The 15277-nt window shown below is 36.4% G+C and overlaps 1 protein-coding gene across 7 annotated transcripts in view; it reads right to left on the reverse strand.

Annotated features, from left to right (window-relative positions):
• The window catches only part of SPAST (spastin), a 53651-nt gene that overhangs the window by 26960 nt on the left and 11414 nt on the right, over positions 1–15277 (reverse strand). For 4 of the 7 annotated variants that reach the window (XR_014234767.1, XM_082356763.1, XM_082356762.1 and 1 more), the window contains exons 2-3: positions 9259–9345; positions 7157–7240 (exon numbers count right to left, since the gene is read on the reverse strand). Coding sequence is in view for 6 of the 7 variants with exons in the window: in XM_082356763.1 (XP_082212889.1) it covers positions 7157–7240; positions 9259–9345 (171 nt within the window). In the remaining variant the exon portion in view is untranslated. Of the gene's footprint in view, positions 1–739; positions 836–7156; positions 7241–9258; positions 9346–15277 lie in introns of all 7 variants that reach the window. The other 3 variants (XM_082356759.1, XM_082356758.1, XM_082356761.1) reach the window with 3 other exon arrangements.

Below are 15277 nucleotides of genomic sequence, written 5' to 3' on the forward strand. Positions count from 1 at the left end.
TTTTGTCTTTAAGTTACTTGCTGAAACAACCGGCCCGCGGTCCCCAGGACTGTCGCGGCTTCGGCCGCCGGGGCCCCTCCAGAGCCGGCAGCCTCAGTGAGGCTGCCCTCCCCTCGGGCTCCGGGGCACTTCAGTGACGGCGGAGGGAAGAGACCCCGAGCCGGGAGTTCCAGCTCTGCGGAAACGCGGGCTCTGTTCTGGGCGAGGAGGTGGGACCGCCGAAAAATAGTATTCTAATGCTTCTCCTCACTATGTGAATTCAGCTTCAAACTTTTTCTAACAAGTGCTATGATAAAACATTCATGTATTATATAAATGAAAATATATATGCATTGAAAATTGGTATATAACAAAGAAAAATTAAAATTTCTGTCTCAATAAACACTACTTCATAAAAATTTGGTACAGGTACCCACAGAAAAAAACACAAAAGCTCAAAATAAGATAGAAACAAAAGAACATTTTAATAATTTAGGAAAACGAACCTTCATATTTTATAATTTCAAAAATTGGAGGTTGTAAAATATGCAAATATAATATGTTGAGAACGGCTATGCCCTATTTATTACATGTTTACACACCATGAATGATAGGGCTACTGTATTTTCCACACAGCCCTGTGCAAACAAAAACCAATCAAATCTACCACTATAAAATCAAATCAACCTTATCAGGTTAAGTAAGACTCTACTTTGCATGCAAGCTTTATTATTTTACATGTTAGTTAACCTAAACCCACCTGACTGGAGATGTCCATTGCGGCATGTCAAGTTAGTACTGTCATTATAGACGTCCGTTTGTGACTTGGAAAACTGCAAAACTGGCTGCAGCTTCTCTATGCAACAGAGGGGGGTAAAAAAGAAAAAAATAAACAAAAAGAAAAAAAATACATGATAAAAAAATAAAATGTATATGTGAAAATGAAAAACGATTCAAGGTGTTACAAAGTTATTACATAATGAAGGGTTTGGCATTTACATAGAGTTACCTTTAACAACATAATTAGTAAAAACTCAGACATTAAAATAGCAACAGAAATGAACAAGTGAATGACTATGTTCAAAATATGCATTATTCAGGTTTGGTAACCCGAGGCAATTCTATATCACTGCCATCGCCAGCAAATATTTCCTGAATATCTAATATGTCCAAATCATTGTGTAGGGAGAGCAGGATAGAGATACAAAGAGAACATTAAAAAGGCTTTACAGAGGAAGTGGGCTGTGAGTTGGCTGGGATCTGTAAAGATTAAAAAAAAAAAGGACATTCAGGAAAGGAGAAATGACACAGAAGGAAACTGTAAGGAGTGTCTAGGAAAATGCCATATTCAGCTACATTAATGCATGTCAGGCAGAAAATAAATGTAATAAAGCAGAATGGAATAAGCATGCTGCAGAACTGTGTGTACAGTACCCTACCATTTATTTAAATACACACATGTATACTTGTATATACGAAAATTATCTCTAAAAAAGACCCAGAGAAACTGGTAATACCAGCTGCCTCTGGGGATGGGAAATGAGTGGCTGGGGCATAGCATGGGATGGATGCTTTTCAAACTTTAACTTTTGAAATTTTGTGGCATGTGCATATATTGCCTATTTTTAAATTAATCAAAGATTTTAAAGGATTATTTCAACCTTACTCCCACTTCAAATAACAACAACAAATCCTCTCAAGATCTAGGTCTCTATGTCTAGCACCTGAAGCCCAAGAGTGTATCGGTTTGAGCTTCCTTGCCACTCTACATCACTGCTACTACACTCTTTGCCCAGTCAAGTCAATCCATACTGTTAGCTGACGAACACCCTGACAAACACTCTACCACTTACTCACTAGTACGAACGTGCTTTAGCGTCAGTTTTCCGAGGGTCTCAAGGGTTAAATAAAATAATACATGAAGTACTTGCTCTGAGCGTCATTCATAATAGGGCTCAATTTTGACCATATTTATTTTGTTGAAATACTCTAAGTTATCATTACTGATTCTTTCCTCCGGTACTAAGAAGTCAATGAATATATGCAAAAATGTAGCACATTTATACTAACTCTTTTAAACTTTCATTTCTAATGTCAGACAAGCAGGCGCCATGCTTGGTTTATGGTACAACCACACATGCCTTTGGGACAGGTTAAATAGCAGCTACCCTTTTTGCACAAAGCACAAAGTACTGCACAGCTTTTGTATCCTAGAACTGGCTGATACAATATATCTTGGAGCCCTTTTTCTGTTGTTAGTTAACAGGTAGGTCATCTGATTTTTCTCAAAGATAATACTCTTCAAATCACCATATTGAGAAAGAAACCATTTATGTTGGTAAAAGACATAAATTAGAAAGAACTGATTTGTAAATGTCTGATTTATCAATTAAAACTCTTCAATGAAATGTAACAAAAAGTTCACATAAACATTCATTATATAGTAAAAAATAAACAGAAATTAAATCCTTAGTTTTTATAACTAATAACTAATAAGCCATAGAACTTTTTTGCAGGGCTTGGATTTATATGCATGAAAACACACACACAACAGCAGGACACAGCTAATGTGAACCTGCTCCAATTAATTTTTTTTTTTTTTTGAAGAAAGTAAGCTTAGTTTAATGCTTCTTTTTAAAATGACTAAAGGTCGTGTAGATTAAACAATGATTTAAAATAAAACAAGTCACCTTGCTTCTTGATCCCCTCATGTGCAATCCCCACACAATCATCTCAGTGATCTACTTATAAGGGAAATTTTACCACATAACCTGTGTGCCTACAACCCTTTAGCAGTTTCCCATTGCCCACAGATTAGCACTCAAGCTCCTTTATATGACCAACAAGGCCCTCCATGATCTGCCTACGCTTCTTATGCCTGAGCAATCCCGAATTCATGTCTCTACCAGCACCATGCTTTTCCTTGTCCCTGAGTCTATGTTCATGCTGTTAGTTCCTCATGGAATATCTTTCCGCCCAACCATTAATAACTTTTATTTATCTTTTTAAATTCCCACTTTAGGTTTCTTCCAGGAAGATTTCTCAGACACCTATTTTCCCATCCCTACGAAATATTTGTGTATCTCCATCCTGCAGTGATGATGATTTATCTATTTATGTCTGCCTTCCCCACTATATCAACAAGAGCCTAAACACAGGAACATTTTATCCAATCTATCAGTAAATCTGTTTGCTCAAGCTTCAAATACAATCATAATCCAACCACTTGTTACTCCTGGTATCACCCTGGTCCAAGCCTCCATCATTTTTCTCCTAGCTTACCACAATAGTTGTCCTACTTGCTCTCCTTGGTACATAACATACCCTTGCAACATCACAACCAGAGGGATCCTTTTAAAACTGAAGTCAGATGATGTTACTCCTTTCTTAAAAAATCGTTGTAACTGCTCCCCACTTCACAGGCGGCAAAAGCTCAAATCTTCAGTGGCCTGTAAGGTCCTGCATGTTGTGATGGCCGCCCCCTCTGCCCGCCCCCCCCGACCATTAGTTCTCTGACCTCATCTCTACTATACTCTCCTTGCTGTGGCACACTGGCCTCTTTGCTCCTCTCAAACATACCAGATGTGTTTTCTTAAGGCTTTGCATCAGCTCTTACTTCTCCCCAGACCACTCTTCTCCCAGATACCTGTAAGGCTAACTTACAGGTCATGTCAACTTCTCCAAGAGGTATACCCTGACTATCCTATTTAAAACTAAAAACATAGACCATCTCCCATCTACTCCTAATCCCCTGTACTGTGTTTTGTGTTTTCTTTTCTCCACAAATTTATCACCTTCTAACACATGGAGTAACTTATTTATTCTTTATGTTTATTGCCTACTGTCAGTATTCTCCCTGCTGGAATATAAACTCTATGACACAAGGATCCTTGTCTATATCCTAAGTGCCTAGAACATGATAACCACCCAATAAATATTTCCCGAGTCAAGAAATAAATTCAGGGCTTCCCTGGTGGCACAGTGGTTAAGAATCCGCCTGCCAATGTAGGGGACACAGGTTCAAGCCCTGGTCCGGGAAGATCTCACATGCCACGGAGCAACTAAGCCCATGCGCCACAACTACTGGCCTGCGCTCTAGAGCCCGTGAGCCACAACTACTGAGCCCACGTGCCACAACTACTGAAGCCCATGCGCCTAGAGCCCATGCTCCGCAACAAGAGAAGCCACTGCAATGAGAAGCCCGCGCGCCGCAACGAAGAGTAGCCCCCGCTTGCTGCAACTAGAGAATGCCTGCGCACAGCAACAAAGACCCAACACAGCCAAAAATAAATTAAAAAAAAAAAAGAAAGAAAGAAATTCAGTTTATATCCCTTGGCACCGTTCCTGGTAGAGTAAGGACTTAATAAATGGACCTTGAATGAAGCTAAATTTTTTTTAAAAAGGGTAATTGCCAAGTATACCAGACACCAATGCCAAAATTATCTTATAATCTACAGCAGGTTTTACACTTAAGCTTTGCTCTAAGGTTCACTATCACTAAATTGAAGATACATAATACATATGAACTCTTCCCATCTTTATCAGAGATGCTACATCCTCTCAAACCAGTCTGTATGGGGAACTCCCAGTTATCATTCTCCATACTACTTAGATACCTATCAGGCATCCCACCTCTGAAAAGCTCCATTTTTTAACCAGCACATAATACACAAATATGCTCTACTATGCACTTGTGCACACTTCTTTTTTACTGTCTTTGGTATATAACTCCCAGATATTCTGCGTTCTCAGAAGACAGGAAAATGTTGATGATGTCTTTTATTCCACCCTCTCTTTTTTAAAGTAACATCTTTCATGAATGGACATATAGCATTTCTGAGGATAACAGACAACAACAACCACCAAATATTAATTCTATTAAAGCCTAGCTTCATGTTATATTATAAATCTTTTTGTCCTCTCCTCTAACAACACAAATAAGAAATTACTAAATTGCATTTAAAGACAAGTCTATAAATTGATGAGTTGCTTCTAATGTTTTACCATATCACAATTTCAAATACTGATTAAAGTTAAAAACCAACTATTATTCAATTTGAAACATGTTACAAAATGTTCCATAATCAAACTTAATCTGCATCACATACATTGATACTTTGTACATATACTGAAAAGGTGTTATAGCTAAAACACATAGAAAGGACCAATTAGAACAATTAGATAATTATTTTACTACAACAACCCTTGATGTAATATGTAATTTTATTTGACACAGTAATAACCGTCCCTTAGGAAGAAGGCAAACTGTCAGCCACAGAAGCCAGGAGAACACTGCCTTGTTAGCTATCTGAAAACAGTAAGGGCTTCTTTTTCAAAAATGTGGGGCAAAAAATTTATAAACATCATGGACCATATAGGAATGAATGAATGAGTGAATTAATAAAAAACATATGTGTATATTTGTACACAAAAGCAGGGGTGGTGATTACACACAGGTCAGGAGATAAACAAAAACCAGCATTTTCGAGTACTTACTATGGGTTAGGTTCCTTCAACAATTCATAGTCACAAATACAGTGAGATAATAATTATCTATTAGCCTCATATTACAAATGAAATAAAGAAGACTCAGAAATGCTAAATAACTTATCAAAAGCACAGAGCAACAAATAAAGTCTGCCTGTTTACCAAGTTTCTACTATTTCTATCACATCAAGCTATGGTAGAACCACCCAAGAAGGGTGGGTTTTAGTTCCACCTTGTTTGAGGGGTAGATTTACCTTAAGAATATATTTTTAAAACCTATACCATCAAATAGAAGATGAGAAGTTTCTCTTTATAGACCTTTTACAGCTGATGAATGCAGAAAGAATGACAATTATAATGTCACTAGGCATAAGTCATCAACTGCTGCTAACATCACAAGAAATACTGATGGATAAACACAAAAGCAACTATCAAGTAGTTTTATCATTAAAAAATAAAAATCTACTTTCAATCCAATTAAGGCTCCATATCCAACTATCAATTTATAGGGAGGACAGAAGAACATACTAAAAGATAACATGGAGATGCATGGAGTGAAAGTCAGACTGCAGGAAACACTACATGGCAAAGATCTGGTTCATCAGCAAATAAATTGCAAGAAAAAGAAAAAACAGACTTGTATATTAAAAGAGATGTATAGTATGGATCTTCTTGAAATCCTGATTCAAACAATTAAATTATAAAAAAATAGTAGGAGTTATTAAATTTTGAGACACTGACTGCACATTATTTATATATTATATATAAATTTGGACACTGACCATTTTTTTGGCCATTACTTTTATGTTTATGTTAGTATTAAAAGAATTATTAGTTATTTTTTAGGTGTGATAATGGTATTTTGGCAATTTTTTTTTTTTGGCAGTCATTTCCATCATCCCATTTAATATTCACTGCTTCCCCAGAGGGAAGAATCATTACCTTCGTTTTATAATGAAATGAGTTTTCTTTTTGAAGGTTTGTTCTAGTTACAGATCAAAGTAAAAAATAAGTGATACACAGGAAATAAGGGAGGGACGGAAAGAAGGGAAACGTTAGAAGCGACAATCTCCTCACTTTGGCAATTTTATTTTTAAAGCATCTTTATCTTTTAGAGATATGAAATACTTATAAATGAAATAAAAAGATATTGAGAAATTGTTTCAAAATAGTAATATGAAGTTGGGGAAAGTGAGCAGGGATATAAACTGTGGTTGGCAAACTTTTTCTGTAAAGAGCCAGTAGTAAATATTAAAATATTTTTAAAAGCTATATATTAAAAGGCTTTGCAGGCTGTATGATCTCTGTATCAACTACTTAATTCTCTCACTGTAGCATGAAAGCAACCAGATAATATACAAAGGAATGAAAGTAGCTTTGTACCAACTTACAAAAACAGGCAGTGAACTGGGTTTAGTCCATAGGCTATAGTTTGCCAGTCTTAAATCAAGACCGACAATGATTTGATAATTACCAAAGCTGAGTGATGGATAATTAGTTCAATAAACTCTTCTGTTTTGTATATGTTAGAAATTTTCATAAGTTAAAAGAAAGCCTAGAACACATTTTCAAGTTCATTGATTTATTTCCATCTGCATTTAAAGTTTCATTAAACTTTTAAGATTTTAAATCTTAAATTTTAAGATTTTAAATACATCTCATTCCAGTTATACAATTCATTAATTGATACCTAATAGTTGTAAACGGTCCTTGGCCATAACCAAATTAGTCATCATTTTAGCTTGAAGGCGTCTAGCTCTGTCACACTGTTCACCTGAAAGAAAAAGCAGAAAAAAAGAATTAAAATATCTACATTTACCTACTAATGCTGCTTCAAGATAAATTATCATACCAACTAATCTCATGGGGAGTCATAGTCTTTATGAAAAGACTATGAAATTAACAAAATATTATTTTCAAATAATATCTTAAAAAAATCAGTTATAGTTCCTTATCATGGTTTCAGACCTTTTGTGGTATATCATGGATTTTACAGGTTTTGAGACATATTTTTCCCCCTACATTTAAAACTCTTTGAAATTGGTAAGTGTTTTAAAACCTGTGCCAACCTACTAATGCTATCAGCCAGGCTGCAGTCATAACATAGTCTGTCACTTCCTCTGCATACAAAAATTTGGTCATAGATACTAATACTTCTGTTATAGCTATGTCTAAATAAGATTAAGATAGCATATTCAATAAGGTTAAAATTCAAATTCTATGTGATAAGAGAGGATGTGTCATAGTTTAATTGACATTGTATTTTCTCTTGGTACAGTTGAAGGCATTTTTGATTCAATGAAATACTATTTTTCTTATAACCAACTCATTTTCTTCTAACTCTTCTTCTATGCATTTGACAAAGAACATCAAATATATTTTGTACATAATTCATAAAGTCATGCTCATAAACTCATGAAAAGTCTCCAAGACCCAATCTTCCATATTTACTTGTTCTATTCTGCTCTCTTTTATACAGGAGACCAGTAGCTAGAGAAACAGTCAAAATAAAAAGGAGAGAGAAGAAAACATGGTAAATATTGGACACATTATAGTTACTGGAGATTAGCTGATATAAGTTATAGAATCAGCCAGCCAGATAAAATATCCACTGGGTGGATTGATCCATAAGGCTAAGATTCTCAGCCCACACATTGTAATTTTTGCTTCTGAATTTATTTTAGCTATGATAAGCTGAAGTACTTTACTCATATAATAGTGGTATCCACATACCACTATTCACAGCATAGTATTTAAGAATTCAGGCTCTGAAGTCAGACTGCCTGGGTTCAAATCCTGACTCTACCACTTCCTGCCTATGAGACCTCACGCAAGTTACTTAATTTCTTTGCACTTAAGGTTTTTCATCTGAAAAATAAGGATAATGGTAGCAGCTTTAGAGTGTAGGGTTGTGGTGAAATTAAAAGAGCTAATACGTATGGAGCACATACAATGATGCTTGGGCACATAGTATGTGTGCAAGAAATGTTGTCTACATATTTAAAGGTAATATTAGACTCTAATTTTTTTTTTTGGCTGCGTTCGGTCTTCGTTGCTGCACGCAGGCTTTCTCTAGTTGCAGCGAGCGGGGGCTACTCTTCGTTGCAGTGCGCTGGCTTCTCATAGCGATGGCTTCTCTTGTTGCGGAGCATGGGCTTCAGTAGTTGTGGCACGCAGGCTCAGTAGTTGTGGCTCGCGGGCTCTAGAGCGCAGGCTCACTAGTGGCACACGGGCTTAGTTGCTCCATGGCATGTGGGATCTTCCTGGACCAGGGATTGAACCTGTGTCCCCTGCATTGGCAGGCGGATTCTTAACCACTGTGCCACCAGGGAAGTCCTTAGACTCTAATTTTTAATTTGATGTGACAGGAAAGTAAAGATGAGAAATAACTGTTTTGGTTTTAAAAAGCCATGTGTGAATCAAAGTCAGACATTACAGCTCATATTTTAACATGCAGTCAAGCATTACCCACAGTGTAAAAGGGAGTCTGTGAAATAACCACTCCTTCCCTGCCTCGACAATGAGGAAAGGATGAGGCTTCAAAAACAGGTTTAAAAATAGGGTTAAAATATCATGAACAGCGGTTCCAAGGAGGACACAAGTAATTCAGTAATCAAGTTTGAGCATATCTGGTTACAACTTCATTTTTAGCATAGGTAATAAAGCATTAACTTTAACAAGAACATTTAAAAATCTGTTAAATACCTTTATTAAGATAAACGGATCTGAAATCAGGGCAATCATGTGAACACAATTTCGGATGCTACTAAGCAAACGTAAATATAACCTTACCTTGTCCTGTAACTACGACAGCTATTCCTTTTTCTAGTTCTTCAATACCTTTCTTATACCATTCCACAGCTTGCTCCTTTTGTCCTACTTTAAAATAGAAATAATTATTTGTATAAATCACAAGTATACCCTAAGAATACACTAAACATTTTCCAAAGCATGCTCTTATTAGGAGATACATGAAAAAAAGAGTTGTGATCAAACAAGTCTGAAAACTGTTACTCTGTGACTTATTAGGACTTTAGCATCTTAATGCATATGTGGCTCTGCAAGAGGGAGATATGGACGTCAACGTTTCTCAAAATTTTAGAGCTGTGATTCTTTATTTGTTTATCATCTCATGGTATTGATGCTTATAACCACTGAAATGTATTAGAGAAATAAATATTCAAGATTTTATTTTAAATAAATGGTTTTTAAAATATATACTGTTAGGAAAAATAAATACGATTTCAATAATAGTGAGGAAAAAAGCATTGTTTAATCTAACTGTAGTCAAATATGATGTAATATGTTCATGGGTGCTCCTTTCTAGAGTTAGCTTTTATTTAATAAATGATTGCACCATGAGAACTGGTATATGAGATTACAAGTGTGGCCATTAAGTAACACATTTCTATTTTCTTTGAAACATGACAACATTTATCCTTGATCTAAAATTCAGCTTTAAAAGGACCTAAAAATTCAGTATAATCAAAATATGTGTAGGATACATCTTTAAAGTGGTAACAATTATATGCAAATTTCATTGTTTTTAAAAATTAATTTCTTAGTCCTTAGAATCTGCAAAGCCTCATAAGTGAATAATATAGAGATACAGTAAAGCAAAGGTGGAAATCATGCATAAGAACTGTTTTTCATTTTTCCCTACTCATGTCCCTATTTAATCAAACAAAAATTCCCATGCCATTCTTTAATTTGAAATTTCAAAATCAATAAAATATCATGACTCTCTTGATAACATAGAATAGATGAAGTCTTATTATAAACACCACACAACAACTAAGAAATACTGTCCCCTTACGAGTGTGTACCTCCTCCCTACCTTCCTCCACCCCCAAAATAAATCACTAACTAGATTTAGCCCCTTGGACAGGGTAATTTCTTACTTATTACCCATATAAAATGCCGTTAGTATTTTACACAGTGTCTGATCCAGAGTAAGTGCTCAATAAGTACTTGATAATGACATGAAGAAATTATTAAGAATCTGTTGTAAGTCAATTCAAACTATTTGGATGCTTACCTTCTAGTTTTTTATGAAGAAAATATCTGTTTACATGTATTTTTGGTTTTTTAATTTTAAAAAAGGGGTAAATTACAGAAAACAGTAAAATAGCATTTGCATTCTGTGTGGTGGGAATATTGATAACAATGTCATATTTACTTAAAAATTTAAAAAATGAACTGCAACTTAACAGATACAACAAAAGTTCCTTTTTTGTGCCTCTTCCCATTCTCACGCTCCTTTCCTTCCCAGAAACCACTATCATGAATTGAGTGTCTACCTTACTTGTATATATTTTTCTATTGTTCCTACTTTATTTATATCATTTTATTTTAAAAATTTACATTGCTTTTTAGATCTATGTTGCTATACAGAGATTAGTTCATTCATTTCGACTCTGTATAGTATCCTATACCATCCTACAATTTATTCAACTATCTCCTATTAAAAGATATGTAGGTTGTTTCCAGTTTTTCAATATTTCAAATAATGTTGCAATAAATATTCTTGTACCTGTCCCCCTATGTACATGTGCCAGTTTCTCTTGAGTATATGCTTAAGAAGTAGAATTGATGAGTCATAGTTCATCACATATTCTCCATTTACCAGAAATCAACAAAATGCTTTTTGAGAGTGCTTGTGCCAATTTATACTCCTAACAGCAGTGTATGACAGTTCTCACTGGCAACATCTGAACAAAATCTTTTAAGGCGTTTTACCACATTACAGGGAGGCAAGTGCAATGACTGATTACAAATAAAATCACATGCTCAATAATTACTCTACTACCTAACATTCGTTGGTAACAGGAAGTTGATTTACTGTATTATTTGAATCTCGTTAAGTCAGTGTGACAGTAGAAAATGCATAGATATTTCTTACCTAAAAGTACAAGAACACCAGAGAAAGGATAGACATATAAATCAATGGAACAGAGGCACTTTCCTGGTGGTCCAGTGGTAAAGAATCTGCCTTCCAATGCAGGAGATGTGGGTTTCATCCCTGGTTAGGGAACTAAGATCCCACATGCTGCAGGGCAACTAAGCCTGCACGCCACAACTACTGAGCTCACGCTCCTCAACAAGAGAGCCCGTGTGCCACAAACTACAGAGCCCACGCGCCCTGGAGCCCACGTGCCACAACTAGAGAGAGAAAAAAACCCACACGCCACAACTAGAGAGAAGTCTGAGCACCACAACGAAAGATCCCACATGCCTCAACAAAGATCCTGCATGCCATAACTAAGACCCGACGTAGTCAAAAACAAAAAAGAAAGAAAGAAAATTTAAAAAAAAAATCAATGGAACAGAAGTCCAGAAATAGACCCCACATATATCATTGATTTGACTTTGACAAATATGACAAGGTAATTCAATGGAGAAAGAATAGCTTTTTCAAAAAATGACGCTGGAATAACGGACACCCATACACAAAAAACTTCACATGACATACAAAAATTAACTTGAAGTGGATCACAGACCTAAATGTAAAACCTAAAAATATAAAATTTACAGAAGAAAACATAGACAAAATTCTTTGTGATCTTGGCTTAGGCAGATACTTCTTAGAACATAAAAATCACAAACCTTAAGAGGAAAAAAGTGGGACTTCCCTGGTGGCGCAGTGGTTAAGAATCCACCTGCTAATGCAGGGGACAGGGGTTTGAGCCCTGGTCTGGGAAGATCCCACATGCCGCGGAGCAACTAAGCCCGTGCACCACAACCACGGAGCCTGCACTCCAGAGCCCGTGAGCCACAACTACTGAGCCCACGTGCCACAACTACTGAAGTCCACCGGCTAGAACCCGTGCTCCGCAACAAGAGAAGGCACAGCAATGAGAAGCCCGTGCACCGCATCAAAGAGTAGCCCCCGTTCACTGCAACTAGAGAAAGCCTGCGCACAGCAACAAAGACCCAACACAGCCAAAAATAAATAAATAAATAAATAAATTTTTAAAAAAGAGGAAAAACTTGATAAACCAGACTTCATAAAAATTAAAAGTTCCTGCTCTTCAAAAGATGGATTTGACAATGTAAAGACAGGCCACAGACTGACTGGGAGAGAATATTTGCAAAACAATATGTCTAATAAAGGTCTTGTAAGCAGAATATATAGAGAACTCTTACAATGATTTTTTTTAAAAGTCATTTAAAAATAGTGTGCAAGAGATCAAAACATACACTTTACCAAAGAAGAGACATAAATGACAAATAAACACAAGAAAAGATGTTCAACATCATCAGCTGTTAGGGAACTACAAATTAAAACTCCAAGATTTTAATTTTGAATGGAAAAAAGTTACAAGACAAGTCACATTTGCAGGTGTGACTACAAAATGATACAGCCATTTTGGAAGAGTTTGGTAGTTCCTCATGACATTAACATATACTTACCACATGACCCAGCCCTTCTTCTATGTATTTACCCTAAGAAATAAAAACATCAAAGACCTGTACATGAATGTTTACCAGCTTTATTCATAAGAGCTAAAAACTGGAAACAACCCAGATGTCCATCATTTAGTGAACATATTAACAAATTGTGGTACAACCATACATAGACTACTACTCAGCAATAAAAAGAACAAAATACTGATATATGTAGGAACATAGATGAATCTCAAAAACATGCTAAGTGAAAAAAGCCAGACACAAGAGGCTACACACTATATAATGCCATTTACATGACATTCAGTGAAGACAAAACTATAGGGACAAATCAGATTAGTGATTGCCAGAGGCTAAGGGGGAGGCAAAGGGACCAACTACAAAGAGGCACAAGGGAGATTTTGGGGTGAAAAAACATTCAATATATTGACTGTGGTGATGGTTTACACAGCTCTTTGTCATAACTCACTGAACTATAGATCCCTAAATAGGGTAAACTTGACGTAAATTAAACCTCAATAAATCTGATTTTTTAAAAGTGCAATACTCCAACATTTATGTATAAGAACATTTGTTGTGACTTGAATTATAATACCAGAACTAAAATTTTGATTACAAGAGTAAGATTAGAAGAGAAAAACTAGAAAAATATTTTAAAAACGTCTGTTTGAAGGGATCAGAGAATTTTCAAAACAGTATGAAAATTACTAAAACTTGGAAGGAGGGACCATTTCACACCCATTAGGATGGCTGTTTTAAAAAATTACCAAAATATGGAAAAGAGAAAAGCCAACAGAGGTGAGCCTATGACTTGGGGCACTTTTCTGCTTGAAACAATTGTCAATTCTGAATGCAAATGTGACCAAGAAACTAAGCACAGCTTTCAGCAGACTCATGGGACTAAGTTGACAAAAAATGAATTCTAGGGCATGCCAAGGAGAATAAGCGGCAAAGATTCCAAGATTTTGGTTGGGACCCTGCATCACTGAAGAGTTATGAACTAGGCCAGCCTGTACAAGGGCTGACACCCACACTCAAATCACTTCAGTCCCCTAAATTAGGGGAAACTACAAGCCCATAAGCTCCGACGTGATCACCCTTCTGACTAAATTTTTTTTTTCAACTTTTGGCCATGCCATGTAGCTTGTGGGATCTTAGTTCGCCGACCAGGGATTGAACCCAGGCCCTGGCAGTGAGAGAGCCAAACCCTGACACTGGACCGTCAGGGAATTCCCCCTTTTGACTAAATTATGGCAGAAAAATCAAACCTTACAATGGCGTCCAGCACACAAAAGGCCTTCATGATACTTGAACAGTTCTTAGTTTCCCTTACACATTTCCCTCTTTCCTATATGGGCCCCAACAACATTCAAACTCAACCAACCAGACTACATCAAATAAAGAGAAGTGTGGGATGGCAGAAACTTACAATGGTTGTAGTGGTAGTTGAAATTAATAGCCAATAATGTGAACTACAAGTGAACTACATAATCTAGGACCAACAACAGCCCAAGAGCCAAATAGAGTCAGCTGCCTATTTTTGTATATAAAGCTTTACTGGATCACACCCCCTATAAGAGAGTTGAATAGTTTTGAAAGAGCACTTGAAATAATTATTAAATATATACACTAATATGTATAAAATAGATAACTAATAAGAACCTGCTGCATAAAAAAATAAATAAATTCAAAATTCCAAAAAAAAAGAGAAATATTTATTAAATGGTTCAACAAAAAACCAAGTGAATGCAAAAATGGGCAAAGGACTTGAATAGACATTTTTCCAAAGAAGATATGCAAATAGCCAATAAGCATATGAAAAGATGCTTGATATCATAAGTCATTAGTGAAATGCAAATCAAAACTATGATGCAATACCACTTCACATTAATTAGGATGGCCATTATTTAAAAAAACAGAGACTTCCCTGGCAGTCCAGTGGTTAAGACTCCATGCTTCCAATGCAGGGGCCTCGGGTTCGATCCCTGGTTGGGGAACTAGGATCCCATATGCCGCATGGTGTGGCCAAAAGATGAAAAAATAAAATAAAGTAAAAATAAATAAATATAAATAAAAATAAAACAAGCAAACCTTGAAACTAACAAATGTGAAGAAATTAGAAACCCTTGTGCACTGGTGCTGGGAATGTAAAAATGCAAAGCTGGGGACTTCACTGGTGGTGCAGTGGTTAAGAATCCGCCTGTCAATGCAGGGGACACGGGTTTGAGCCCTGGTCTGGGAAGATCCCACATGCCGCGGAGCAACTAAGCCCTTGAGCCACAACCACTGAGCCTGCGCTCCAGAGCCTGTGAGTCACAACTACTGAAGCCCGTGTGCCTAGAGCCTGTGCTCCGCAATAAGAGAAGCCCACGCACCGCAACAAAGAGTAGCCCCCGCTCGCCGC

The sequence above is a fragment of the Balaenoptera borealis genome, assembly GCF_965194805.1.
Source record: "Balaenoptera borealis genome assembly, chromosome: 15".
Taxonomy (NCBI): domain Eukaryota; kingdom Metazoa; phylum Chordata; class Mammalia; order Artiodactyla; family Balaenopteridae; genus Balaenoptera; species Balaenoptera borealis.